The 14,765-nt window shown below is 38.8% G+C and overlaps 1 protein-coding gene across 1 annotated transcript; it reads right to left on the bottom strand.

Annotated features, from left to right (window-relative positions):
* Nucleotides 1-1,424: 1,424 nt before the first annotated feature.
* Nucleotides 1,425-6,400, bottom strand: lamtor5 (late endosomal/lysosomal adaptor, MAPK and MTOR activator 5). Its single transcript, XM_016993214.2, has 4 exons — nt 6,247-6,400; nt 5,818-5,879; nt 3,483-3,600; nt 1,425-1,816 (listed from the first exon to the last, which is right to left on the bottom strand). Exons 1-4 carry the CDS (start codon nt 6,279-6,281, stop codon nt 1,756-1,758), a joined length of 276 nt encoding a protein of 91 aa, XP_016848703.1. The 5' UTR covers nt 6,282-6,400; the 3' UTR covers nt 1,425-1,755.
* Between the last annotated feature and the right edge of the window lie 8,365 nt (nt 6,401-14,765).

Below are 14,765 nucleotides of genomic sequence, written 5' to 3'. Positions count from 1 at the left end.
CTAATTCACTAAAGGCATTGGTGGAATAACACCAGAGGCAGAGGTAGGCTTCCTTCTTTGTCTCTTAATTCCCAAAATCTTGCTGAAGAGGCTGGATTTACAGGCAGCCCTCGGGTTATAATCAAGATAGGTTTCTTAAGTTGAATTTGTATGTAAGTTGGAAAAGATATGTTTTTTAAGTGTTAACTCCAGCCATTTTTTTTTGCTGTCTTTGCCCATTCACAAAATTTCAGCTCACTTTCTGTCAATGTGACAGTTGGATTTTGAACCATTTTGGAAAACCGGATTTTGATTGTTATGCAAACAAGGTTTGGTGATAAAGCTTCAATGGAGATACCTTTTCCCCATAACTCTTTAACAGAAGTGAATTTCCCACTGTAGGGGTAGATTTCCTCTCTCTCTTGTTTAACCCATTTGTCATTAGGAGTCATATGTAAGTTGGATGTTCGTAACTTGAAAACTTCCTTTAATGGCAAAGCCCTATTTTTATCCTTTGTTTTTGTATTTAGTTTGGAGGCCATAAGAAAAAGCCAAGGAATTAGTCAGTCAGCACATACAGTAACTTCCATGATAGCTCAAGGCTTTAGAGAAATGAGAGCAAGCCAGGTATATCCATTGAGAAGTGACAACTCTCCAAAATTAAAGTATTACACTTGAGACAGAATCATGGCGATACCAAAACTCCCTACTTGACATAGCGATGTCTGCAATATTCATGTCCATCTTTTACAGCCTTGTGCTGTGCACTTAGCTAGTGTTCAGTACTTCTGGTTCTAATAATGCTAATCCAAAGTGTTTTCATTATTAAAAAATGGGATGTTAAAACATTTCCCCTCTATCACACATCAGCTACATTTGCACTACACCTTAGCCAACATTTGCCTAACACCAGTAAGCAGCACAGGCTTTTGAAGAAGGAATAGGGCACAAAGGCTACTTTAGCCATTAACTCGTCCTGTGGGGAGTGGGGCGATGCAATATGTAATGTTTTAAGAGAAACTATCTCAAGTGAAAGGGTTTTTTGGAGAGTGGTGACAGAATGAGTCCTTGCCTCTTAATTCAGCTAAATGGAACCTTCCTGACAGCAAATGTTGTTTATTTGCCAATAGATTATATGGGCCTAGAGATTAACAATTTTGAGCTACCCTCTAAATTTAGGGAGAGAGCTTTTAACAGCTCTCAAGAATTAGTATTTAGTAACCAGTTCTATTTGTATCCCTTAATCAGCCAGTCCAATTCAAGGAAGACCTGTAAGGCCTTTTTTTCAGCCAGTAACTGGGTGACACAGAACCATGATGCAGTTATTCCCCAATATATCCATTGGATTGCCATATCAGCACAGAACTCATGTACGGAGTTGACATTGTCTAGCCCCTCTTTTGCTATACGATTGTTAGATTTATGCATTCCAGTATACCAAAGAAAACAGGTATCATATTTTATTAAGACAGAGAAGCATTTAGTCAAACAGCACAGAAAAAACAGCATATTTTGATTTATTAGTTTATGGGTGGGGAGTGTTTTTTTTTTTTAAATTAGACAACCTGCCAATGCGCTGCCTCCAGCTACATAACAATTTCCATCGATGATAGTATGAAATTGCAGACGTTCAGTTTAGACACTGAGAATGTTTACAGTCTTGATCCAGCAAAGTTCTGCCATGCAACACTGAAGGGCCAATTTATTGTAATCTGCAAAAACATGTTCCACAAAGGTGAATTGTTGAACATCAGAAAGTGTTCTGGAGGTTCAAGGTTAAGAAGTCATTTTATGTACTGCCACTGTGATGCCGTCATGCTTCTGGATCATGATGTTGCTGAAAGAGACAAGAAGTTTTTATTTTACAACATTTTTATATAATAACACAAGATGTAGAAGTTAACAAAACTAGCTTTATAGTGCTACTTTTTCAATCTCTTAGTTTGTTGGGTCCATTCTTTATCCTACTAACAGCTCTGAAAGGAAGGTCACAAAGAAATATAATTTAGCCTCTGAACTCTTGGCTAGTTTCCTATAAACTATATGCCCTCGGTTCATGAGCATGAGGCTACTGATGGCTATTTAGTATCTCCCCTGTCAGATATATATTCAATTAATAGGGGGTACTATTGCGCTCATGGCCTTCTCACGGGCATCTCATTGGCACTGTACAAAGAAGCCTGGACAAAATCTGTCTGTGGTCTGATCCACATGTAATTCAACAGTAATATTTTCTTGGTTTGAAAGATGTAATCTCTAACACACCTATAGATTTAGCTGTCAGTATTCCTTCTTTTCCTGGAATAATTAGCTTGGAATAATTAGCTAAGTACAATTTATGAACCTCCAGGTACTAATAACAATTTAGTTCAGACTATACTGTTATCAAAAGTACAACTAAGTTATTTTATTTATTATTAATACTCTGCTTTATCTCTCCTAAAGTAGACTCAAATTATATGCTAATGCTTAACATAATGCATTAGCATACAATTTAAAATATACCAATATGCAAACATTAAAACACAATTAAATATAAACAGTATTTAAAAAACTCCAGGTTAAAAACCATTAAAACATATTAAAAGTTAAAAACCACAAAGTTCCTTCATTTAGAAAGATTGAACTCTGCCAACCTACATCTATAGCATGCTCAAGGAAGTATATGATGGAGGGCAACATCTCTGTTAAACTTCATTAATGTCTTCCTGGCATCTCCTCTTATGCTAAGAACATGAAAGAGTAGAGATGGGCAACTATATGGCCCTCCATATCCTTTTTCGCCTCAAACTCTCATAATTCTTCATCATTTGCCATGCGCTGTGGGGCTGTTGGAAGCAGTCAGCCAAAAGAATCTAATGTCCTACGTCTCTAAGAAACAAAGACCAGAGGCAGAAGTTGCTCTTTACGTGTGACATGAAAGCCAAAGAGCAGCAAATGTTTACCAGGTTACAAACATCAATCCAACAGAAGATAATTTTGATGAATAATTTCAAAAATGAAAAAAGCATATAAAATTGTAAAACAAAACAGCCGTAGTTTTTAGCATATCAGAAGCTTCTTGTGCATAGCCGTAGGGAAAATGAACTTCAGCAATACAGGAGGAGAGTCAAGTTATAAAGGACTTTATTCAAAGAGCTACATTTCTATAATGGAAAGTTAGGGCCTAGCTATCTAACTTATCTGTCTCTGCAGGCACCTTGTGTCTCTTCATGCTGACAGAAGAACATAATGGAGGACTGGGGGGGGGGCTTGCATGTGGCTAGAAACTTTGAATAAAAAGAGGTGTATCCCTGAGAAGCGTCAGTCTAACAAACAAATAGGAGAAAAAGAGAGAGAGGAGTCAAGGCAATGGAGGAAAAGCTTTCCCTGCCATCTAACTCATCTGTCATGTATTAACTTGATGAGGACTATAAACTTGTGGAGGATATTGTTGAGTTCCAACAAATTTATGCAATGAGGCTATGAATCCATTTCACAGAGGTAAGTAACAGTGCACTTACCCAGTATCTGACTCAAGGCATACAACAGGGATATCTGTGGGATCATTTGTTAATTTGGCCGCCTGCTGGGCTAGAACAGATATCACACCTGCATGTTCATCTGAGAGAGTGCCACGACCTAGAAGGCAAGTCAATGAACAATAGTTGAAAAGGAAAATAGATTAGTTTGAAAAATACAGGATAGTTCACTTGGGCTGAAAGGGAGTTTCAAAATAAGAACAAGGTCTGGTTTCAAATAAACAAAATATGTAAAGTTAAAGGGAGAAAAGGTATATGAAAACCCATTTTCCAAATGTGTAACACACTGGTATACAAAAAGTTATGTTTACTAAAATTCTGATCACATTCTACTGCCTAAACAAGGTATCCTGGAGCTATGTCAAGAGTGTATTTCTTTTTTAAATGCTATTCTAGTACAAGCATTAAAAAAACAAGTTCTCACATATAAAAGTTGTTATTGCTCTAGGCAGACTCATCTCCGCAGTAGAATCAATGCAGTTTGACTCCACTTTAACATCCTTGATTCAATACTTGTTGTTTGACAAGGTCTTTAGCATTTTCAGCCAAAGAGTGCTGGTACCTCACCCAACTACAACTCCCATGACTCCATAGCTTTGAGCGACGACTGTCAAAGTGATATCAAATTGCATTGATTCTGTAGTGTAGATGCACCTGAAGTTTCTTTCCCTTGGTGTGCCTAATTATTCAAAAATGGAACTTGCCAACGTTTAAGACAGTGGTTCTCAACCTGTGGGTCCCCAGGTGTTTTGGCCTACAACTTCCAGAAATCCCAGCCAGTTTACCAGCTGTTAGGATTTCCGGGAGTTGAAGGCCAAAACATCTGGGGACCCACAGGTTGAGAACTATTGGTTTAAGGGGTCTCCCTTTGGCACTTATTTACGTGTGGTGATTGGGGGGTGAGATGCAGAAGAAGGCAAATGTTTTGAAGAGAGCACACAACCTCCGTTAAGTCAGTTCCACTGGCTGCCAGTTTGCTACTGAACACAATTCAAAGTGCTGGTGTTAACATATAAAGCCCTATACAGTTCCGGCCCAGTTTACCTGTCCAAATGTATCTCCCTCTATGATCTACCTCGGAGATTAAGTTCTTCTGGGGAGGCCCTGCTCTCAGACCCACCCCCGAGGGCCTTCTCAGTGGTGGCCCCTCAGCTATGGAACTTCCTCCCTTGTGAAATCAGAGCTGCCCCCTCCCTCCTGACCTTCAGGAAGAAAGTAAAAATGTAGTTATGGGACCCAGCTTTTTGGATAGCAGGTTTTAGTGCAATAAGAGAATAAGGAATAGTGAAATGGGAAATGGAACGGCCTTGGATCGTGATTTTGGATGGCATGATTTCAATAATTGTATTGTTTTTTTTAATGTCTTGGGTTTTAATGTAATTGTTTACTTTGTTGTAAGTATGTTTATGGTTATACCGAAAGATCGCAGGTTCAAATCCAGGGAGCGGAATGAGTGCCCGCTGTTAGCTCCAGCTTCTGGCAACCTAACAGTTCGAACACATGGCAATGTGAGTAGATCAATAGGTACCGCTTCGGCGGGAAGGTAATGGTGCTCCATACAAGTCATGCCGGCCACATGACCTTGGAGGTGTCTACGGACAACACCGGCTCTTTGGCTTAGAAATGGAGATGAGCACCAACCCCCAGAGTCAGACATGACTGGACTTAACGTCAGGGGAAACCTTTACCTTTTATGTTTATGGTAGTGAATTGCTGCCAATCTGTACGGCCGTTCTGAATCCCCTTTGGGTTGAGAAGGGCAGGATATAAATACTGTAAATAAATAAATAAGGGCTGTAGCTATTACACAACCTAAAGCAGAATGGGGTACTAGTACAACATAATTAATTAATTAATTAATTTTGAACTGATTTATAGTGTATTCTACAGGGTTTATATGTGTGTTTTATTGTAAGCCGCCCTGAGTCCCCTGTTGGGTGAGAAGGGCGGGATATAAATGTTGTAATAAATAAATAAATAACATAACATAAGAGCATTTAAAACACAGGTGGCAAGATCTAAGGTACAGCTGCTATGTAAGGGTTTTTTGTGTGTTTCAGGAGCGACTTGAAAAACTGAGAGAATTGGCCGTCTTCAAGGACGTTGCTCAGGGGACGCATGGATGTTTTGCTGTTTTTACCATCCTTGTGTGTGGCTTCTCTTGTGTCCCCACATGGAGCTGGAGCTAATAGAGGGAACTCGTCCATGTTCTCCCCAGGTTGGATTCAGACTGGCAACCTTCAGGTCAGCAGTCCTGCCGAGCACTGCGCCACTGGGGGGCTCCGCTTTGTAAGGGTGAAACATCTGTGTTACTTACAGCCCAGATTCAGCCCCTGGGAATCAGTGCACAGGACTCCTGCGATGGAGGGATTCTTCATTCTAGGAAAGGAGGAGACGGAAGGGATCAGAAACATCTAGCAGGTGCCACAGAGCAACAAAAAAGCAGCAATAATAAGCACACAAAACGGAAGGGTCTCTAGAGGAGAGAGACAGTGTTTGTATAGTGACTGATTGCTGCATCTATACCAGGCATGGGCTAAGTTGGGCCCTCCAGGTGTTTTGGACTTCAACTCCCACTCTTCCTCACAGCCTCAGGCCCCTTCCTTTTCCCCCTCAGCCGCTTAAGCGGCTGAGGGGGAAAAGGAAAGGGCCTGAGGCTGTGAGGAAGAGTGGGAGTTGAAGTCCAAAACACCCGGAGGGCCCAACTTAGCCCATGCCGGATCTACACTGCGAACTCCAGGCTTACGTGTCCTCCAAATGGTGCTCCAGCGCGCCTTCCATCTCGACTGAGCCTCTTCCGCAAAACACCAGCTCTCTCTTGTCAGCTGACTTGTGTCCACGTGACCAGCCTGCGAGTAGAGCTTCGGAATTCTTCGAGAGTGGGACGCGCCTGCGCAGTAAACATCTTCGCCCAGCGAGAAGTGGGTGGTGTTTTTGTAGGCTTCCTTTTGCGAATTGAAGGCCTTTTTCTTCCTCTTTTTGTTAAGCTGGTTCAACTTTGGTATTTTCTCGTCGTCATCTCTCTCTACTATATATATAAGGAATGTGGTTCTCAAACGTAGGGTGCTTCTGCACTGTGGAATTAATGCAGTTCGACACCCTTTGCATGCTCAATGCTATGAAACTATGGGAATGGTTGATAGTTTCAACAGAAAGGAGGAAACCATGAAAACGAACAAAATCTGGCTACCAATACAGTAGAGTCTCACTTATCCAACATAAACGGGCCAGCAGAATGTTGGATAAGCGAATATGTTGGATAATAAGGAGGCATTAAGTAAAAGCCTATTAAACATCAAATTAGGTTATGATTTTACAAATTAAGCACCAAAACATCATGTTATACAACAAATTGGACACAAAAGTAGTTCAATACGCAATAATGCTATGTAGTAATTACTGTATTTACGAATTTAGCACCAAAATATCACGATGTATTGAAAACATTGACTACAAAAATGCGTTGGATAATCCAGAATGTTGGATAAGTGAGACTCTACTATATATATATATTTAAAAACTCTATAAAATCAAGACAGTAAATAAAGAACAACACTCTGAAAATGTATTTATTTATTTAATACATTTATATCCCGCCCTTCTCACCCTGAAGGGGACTCAGAGCGGCTTACAAATTAAATTTACATACAATATTATATTATTAGCATAGCACAATACTGGCAATAAATTACTATATTGTACTATATAAATATATTGTAATATTATTAGTAATATTATATTTAATATATAATATATAATTAATATTATTATATTGTATTATTAGTATTCTGTTGTATTACAAAATATTATTATTATATGCATATACAATATATTATAATATTATATATTATTGTAAATTATATGTATAAATGGGAATTCCAGACAAGAAACAATCAGGGCCAGCTAACACCTCCCAATTAATCACCTTGATTGGCATTGAAAAGCCTTGCAGCTTAAAAGCCTGGCTGACATGAAACAATCTGGGCCAGCTAACACCTCCCAACAAAGTATTCCCTCAGGCAGGAAGCAGCCAGGCTTTGAAACTGCAAGGCTTTTCAATGCTAATCAAGGTGATTAATTACAACATACACACTTGCCTTCAACAGAAAAGAGTTCTTTCTCCCATCCTGGACCTTCCACAGATATATATACCTCCCTTGCTTAGTTTTCCAATATACCTCACAACCTCTGAGGATGCCTACCATAGATGTGGGCAAAACGTCAGGAGAGAATGCTTCTGGAACATGGCCATAAAGCCTGGAAAACTCACAGCAACCTATGAGACCGGTAGTTTTGCAAAGTCTTTCACCTCTGCCAAAGAGAGCTGCTGCCTGACCAAATTACAACTCCCAGGATTCCATAGCATTGAACCGCCATGGCAGTTAAAAGTGGTGTCAAACTGCATTAATTCTATAGTGTAGAGGCCCCCTTAAGTAACAACTCTTGTCAAGTGGATAACATGGAGGAGTTTGACGTGGTGGAAAGGAAATGGCTGCTGTAAGTTCAATAGGCACACACTTTGTATCATAGCCAAAAATATTTTAAAATACAGTGTATGAAATTAATTTCAAGCTGTATATGAAACACAAATGAAATTCGTATTTAGTCTTTAGCCCCATTATGTTTAAAGGTATTCTACAATCATCATCATCATCCAAAGCACTTATGGTACCAAGCATTTAGATTACGGAATACTCAATCCATCTTCCAAAAAGTGCAATTGCAGGATTGCTGTGAATTTTCCAGGCTGTATCGCCATGTTCCAGAAGCATTCTCTCCTGATGTTTCACCCATATCTATGGCAGGCATCCTCAGAGGTTGTGAGGTATTGGAGGCTAGGCAAGTGAGGTTTACATCTCTGTGGAAGGTCCAGGATGGGAGAAAGAACATTTTTCTGTTAAAGGCAAGTGTGAATGTTGCAGTTAATCACCTTGATTAGCACTGAAAAGCCTTGCAGCTTCAAAGCCTGGCTGGCATGAAACAATCGGGGCCAGCTAACACCTCCCAACAAATGATTCCCTCAGACAGGAATCAGCCAGTCTTTCTGTATGAAAAGCTGCAAGGCTTTTCATTGCTAATCAAGGTGATTAATTGCAACATTCACACTTGCTTCCAGTGGACAAGAGTTCTTTCTCCCAACCTGGACCTTCCACAGATATGTAAACCTCGCTTGCCTAGTTCCAACAGACCTCAACAAACTCTGAAGATGCCTGCCATAGATGTGGGCAAAATGTCAGGAGAGAATGCTTCTTGAACATGGCCATTCAGCCTGGAAAACTCACAGCAACCCATGAAAGCCTTCGACAAAACAGTGAAATTGCACCTTGAATTAGGTGTTGCTTTGATAACACTCTGTTCCTGGGTTATAAATGTCATTTCCTAATTGGTTCTATCTTAAAAACATCAGAAAAGTTTATTAAACTGCAAAAACTTTGTTTTTGCAGGACATCCTGCAGAACATTTTGCTATAGTTTTTCAATGATTGAATATTGAATCTCAACCCATTCAACATAGTTTGCGGCAGCCACAGAAATAAAGTTTCTGGACTATAACAACTACTGTACTTTCAAAATAAGTACCACACAATTAAACACAAAATAGCACTTTCAAATCAGAAATAAAAATTTTCAATTTTTTTTACATACGTAGTTTAATTTGAGAACACTGGCCCAATCTACACTGCTATACAATGCAGTTTGAAACTGTATTATATGTTAGTGTAGATGGGACCTCAGACATTAGAACATCTTATATCATTTGGGATCCCTTTGCCTCATTTATGAGCAGATACAGAAGGAACAACATATTCAAATAATTTTTGAAATTAATAGCTCCATCCCCAAACAAGTAAGGGGCTTTATATCCTTAATTGTCTTATTGTTGCAGATCTTATGATACAATTATCACTAGTTAATTGTATATGTTTTTAAACACATACTTTCTACTTGTACCAAGAATTTGGGCATGTAGTCAATTGTGTTCATTTGCTCTCAGTCTCTCATTCTGTATATACTGCCACCCACACCTTTGAAAAATATGTGACAAACTTGCAAAACTAGATTCCAACACCAACTTTGGTACAGCCCCATCTTTCTGGCTCTTAGAGCCGTATGTGATGATTGGAATTGAGTGCTGGATGCTGCAACGTTAAATCAAATGCCACATCAATTCTGGCACATCAGCACTCTTTCCCCAATGAGGCCGTCAGGAGCAAAAGGAATGATGTCTCTCTTGGTACTTCCAATGACTCATAGAGATGCAAGATGCGCACGGCCCCATCTGTCATAGCAATGCAGAGCCAGAGTGAGAACCGCTCTGAATTACTTGGGGAAAATAAAGGTTTGTCATTTTGTGGATATAGAGATATGAACAAGGGAGAAATTTCCATCATCATTTTAGGCAGATTGGGATCACAAATGCTAGAGCTAAAGGCAACTTACAGAATCTTGGAAGTTGGAAGAGGCCACAAGGCCATCCAGTACAATTCTTGCTTCTGTATTTTGTGTGATCAGTTTCCAGTCCTCAAGCGGGTTCCAGGATTTCCTATGTAATCATCTATATAGTGAAACCACTTTTTTCCATACCAGTTTGGAACTGCATTATATGGTTAGTGTAGATAGAGCCGATGTTTAGCTTTCGAAGTTAGGCAAGATCAGGTATGATCAAATTGGGTCTGAGTCTCATTCAGGTGCCCATGCCATTCAAAGTAATTTTCTCAAGCAACAGATTTACAAAGGCTACCACCATTTTTCTGGTCTGTACTCAGTTTTATTAACTTGCATTTTTGTCCATCTTGGATCTACTTGACACTATCTAACAGTAATCGCTCACTCTGTTTTGCAAGAGTGGTAAAGAAATGTGTTTGCCAAGATAGCCATGGCTGCTCTGGAGTCCACAGCATCAATAACCTAATTTCCTCTGGGGCCTAAAAGATGACATTCTGTCCCTAAATCTAGCCATTCAAATTCTGTATTCTCCACAGTTGGGGCCATCACAAGATTGATTTTTCAGATTATAATTAATATGCTACCGGTGGTTGCTTTTCCAAGAGAATCTCATCTAGTAAGATGAATAAGAATTCATAGTTGAATGTCTCGTATAGAGAAGCTTTTGTTCATTCCCCATTGTGAAGTGGCAACGGCATCTATTTAATTACAGTATTGCAGCTGAGCTCCATGCGATCAAAAGGCATTCTAATAGGAGGCACACAACCACAATAGCACCTTGTTCACAGTAGGAAAACCCAGATATGAGATGACCTAAATCCATAACAAAGGGAAAGATCCTCTTATTTGGGACTACAATTTTTCAACATGGTGGCATGTTCCACTTCTTATTAGAGTTGGATTAAGAGGCTAAGACTCTAAACCAGAGCTTTCTAGACATTTCATGTTGGTGACACACATTTTATATATGCACCATTTCATGACACAGTAGTTCAGTTTTACTAGCAAACTGGCAGTTAAGCCAACCCTTTTAAAGACATATGGACACATACATAAATTGTAATAACAAAATATATTGGGACACAACATATCTCATTAAAACCTTTCATTTATATAAATTTTAAATATGTGATTAATTGCTCATTTTACATAGACTCAGGGGTTTTTTGTTACATTTGTGTGGCACACCTATAACACACAGTTTCTAAAGCTCTGCTCTAAACGGTATCAAGTTTAAGAAGCCCCATAGCAATACCTGAAGTATGTACTGTATTATAAGAATAATTAAATAAAATGTAGATTGTTCTTTAAAAATGGGAAGGGCTTGAATAATCCTGGGTGTTAAACTATAGTTTATTGTCTAGACCCCCACCCCATTTCTGTATGTGTTTAGGTCAGGTCTGGATTTAACAGCTTGTTGCTGTCATGCTTGTTTTGACTGAGACTAATATGGCTTTTATGAAAATATATTTGCTTATGTGAACTGTGTACATTGGCCTTTTGGTCCTGTCATCTTTGTGAAGAGAAATACATTTTCATTTACTTATGCATTTCAGATGGCTTACTACTGCTGATAGATGGCAGTGGAGCTGTTAGCACTTCTTCTTGTGTGTCACTTTGTTAAACCAAGGGCAAAGTGCTTCGAATATGTTGATACTGCACTAAAATAAGCCTTTTCTTTACAGCTGTGTCAATCACTGCGAAGATAACATTGTGGTAACACAACTTGCTAAGGAATTACTCATTCATTTGAGAGGTGGTGTAATGCAGTCAATTGCCTTTTGGATAGCCAAAATAATTTTTATTATGTACCCAAAGGCCACCATCTATCAGTAATATGATGAAAAAGGTCGACATGACATCCAGAATGCCATCAAAATATAAGCCAGTAATATGGTCTACTACTGCATTCAATGTGTATCTAATGTTCTTTGCAATGATAAAAACAATAACAAATTGCAAATACAGCATAGCTAAAATAGGACCCTACCCATTAATAAGCGACAATCCCTCACTATCATATATTCTTCATTATCTAAGTCATATTGGCATTGAGTTATATCACATTCATTTCAGCCCATTCCTTTCAACAGATTAGATTGAATATACTCCCATAGGGCTTCTTTGTCAGACAAAGAGATCCAGGGATATCTTCCAGTTTGGCCAAGTGCCATTATACAGTGTAGCTTTCTTAGTTGATAGAGCCAGTAGTGGTCAAAGAGAACCCTCCTTTTATCAGTGACTGAGGTGGAAATGGATTCTACTATGCACAGATCACCTCTCCAAAGTGTTTCCACTCCATGGGATATTCATGAGATAATGGCCATATCTCTTTATTGTATCATGAACACTAACAAATTTCACGTGTCTATTCCCACCACAAAGAAAGACTGATGCATTTTAAAGAAAATGCATCAGTCCAGACATATAATTAAATACAACTTAAAACAGATTTATAATAAACAAAAGGCAGCATATAAATAAAATCAGATCAGAGAGAAAGTTATTGCTTAGTTACAAAATGCTACCAGAGTGAGTGCCAACCGAGCTTGCCTGAAACAATTCAACAGTTGTGAGACCATGATGAAAAATGTCCTTTCTCTAGAGCTGTCCTGCTGCATCTTTTTCATTTATTCCAATTGCCCTTCTACACAATATGTTCTTAGTGAATAGTTCTCAGTATTACCCTACAGAAGCCTCATTTGGAAATGAGCCTTACTCATTCCAATTGCCCTTCTACACAATATGTTCTTAGTGAATAGTTCTCAGTATTACCCTACAGAAGCCTCATTTGGAAATGAGCCTTACTCATTTCAATTAGCGGGGAGTAGTTATTATTACCTTGAGGTATTAATACATTTGCACTGAAACAAAGAAAGTGAAACTTTTCCATTTCCCATGGATCAAGCAGTCCACCCTCCAAAGACACACTTAAAAATCGGGAAGGAAACAACACTGTTATTCTCAGAAAGGACACTGGTGGAGTTTCAGATACATATTAATAGGCTGCCCGCTACAGTAAATTCATTTTGTGTCAATAGATCCCTGCTTGTCAGATGAGAAAATTAAAATAATATTGATCGGTCAAGTTAAGCAATTATTCTGGAAGTCTCAAAAAAACTGCCTATCTAGCTTTTCATTTGAGCTGTCTTTCCAGTGCTGGAACCATATTTAAAGGAAGCCCTGGATAAAATATCCTTTGGTCCATTCGAACCATCCTTCCACAATGAGTTTAACAGGTGTGGTGAATGCTGATGTCTTGAATGTCAAAAGCTAGATTTGGGGAGCGGGGTGTTATTTCCAATTTTAAAGGAATTGTAATTGGTACTGAATCCAAGATGTAAGGAGCTATTCAAGGTACTGTTCCTTGGCCACACAGAGAGGGTTTGTTGGACCCTGAAACGGAAGACAAAAGTCACTAAGGGGTAGTCTGGATGGTGACATCACAACATGCAACAGCAGAAACATTTATTAGTAGACAATCCAGACTTTGAAAGTCACAGAAAAGCTGCCTATATCAGGCTTTTCTTTTGAACTGTCTTTCCAGTGCCAAAACCATGTTTAAAGGAAGCTCTGGACAAAATATCCTTTGGTCCATCCAAAGTCATTCACAAGGGCCCTTCCCAATGAGTTTAACAGGTACTGTGGAGGCTGATATATTGAATGTCAAAGGCTGGATTTTCTTTGGAGTTTTATTTTTAAAGAAATTGTAATAGGTGGTACTGAATCCTAGACACAAGGAGCTATCCAAGGTACTGTTCCTTGGCCACATTGAGAGGGTTTGTTGGACCCTGATATGGAAGTCAACAGCCACTAAGGGGTAGCATTCATTTTTTTTAAAGTATCTGCCCACAAGCCTAAGTGTATCTGAGATTCAGTGAAAGATATGGGTGACAGCAAAGATGTAAATCAGTGTGGTGATATAAAGCTCTACTCAATAACTGAACTCTCACAAAAGATGGCAAGAATTCTAGTCAAAACAGAATTTGGTCAAAGATCAAAACCCAATTCCTAATCCAACTGAAGCAGATCCATTGAAGTCAAGGGATTTATATATGTGTTGATGTACTATCCACCAATTAATAATTGGCTTAGTTGGGACTAGCACCTGGCTTTACATTGAGCCCAAAAGTCTCACTTGACATCACCAGTTCAGTTTCAACAGCCTTTTCAAATGCCCATACAACAGAAGAAGCGCTGTTGCAGAGCACAAATAGTCCCCAAGAGAATAGGTTGTCCCATGGGTTTGTAATTGCTTAAGCAACAGGAAACAGACAGCAAATATATATGGATATACATGGAGAAAAACAAGCCAATGAATCACATAGAATGGGGAAATAAGCTGCAAAAGGATGGAGTGTTCAAATCCTCAGCCTGAGCAGAACTGAGACTAAAGTCCCAAAATATGTCAAGCTGAACAGACTGATGTTACACAACTTATTTTTTAAAATTCAAAGATATAGCTAAGCCATTAAGTTTATAGAATTTATCAAAGTATGCAAAGAGTTTTTCTAATTGAATTGAATTAGCAACAATGTGGTAAATGAAGTTCACTGTAGAAGTGGCAGCAATCACATACATTACCTAGTTAGAAGCAAGTCCTCAAAGTATTTACTGATATTGGAGTAGACATTTATACAGTATTATAAAACTGCAATTGTATTGGAGTGTCCATCAGAGATGTTGGAGTCTTTCTGGATAGCTCAAAATGTCGAAATGTATGTCCAAATAATTTAATAATAGTTAACTACTGATAACAGGATGTTAATTCATGAGAGAAATTTAACTCATTGCTTTAACTCTTGAATAAGGTAAAGGT

The sequence above is a fragment of the Anolis carolinensis genome, chromosome 4, assembly GCF_035594765.1.
Source record: "Anolis carolinensis isolate JA03-04 chromosome 4, rAnoCar3.1.pri, whole genome shotgun sequence".
NCBI lineage: Eukaryota > Metazoa > Chordata > Lepidosauria > Squamata > Dactyloidae > Anolis > Anolis carolinensis.
Note: the sequence above shows the minus strand (reverse complement) of the source record. Positions and strands in the feature narration are given on the sequence as shown.

Coding starts and splice junctions, on each gene's coding strand:
- lamtor5 (XM_016993214.2), bottom strand. CDS start 6,281: ATGGAAGGCGCGCTGGAGCACCATTTGGAGGACAC. Junction 5,880..6,246: donor GAGCACCATTTGGAGGACAC/GTAAGCCTGGAG, acceptor CTCCTTTCCTAG/AATGAAGAATCCCTCCATCG. Junction 3,601..5,817: donor CCAGGGGCTGAATCTGGGCT/GTAAGTAACACA, acceptor CTTGCCTTCTAG/GTCGTGGCACTCTCTCAGAT.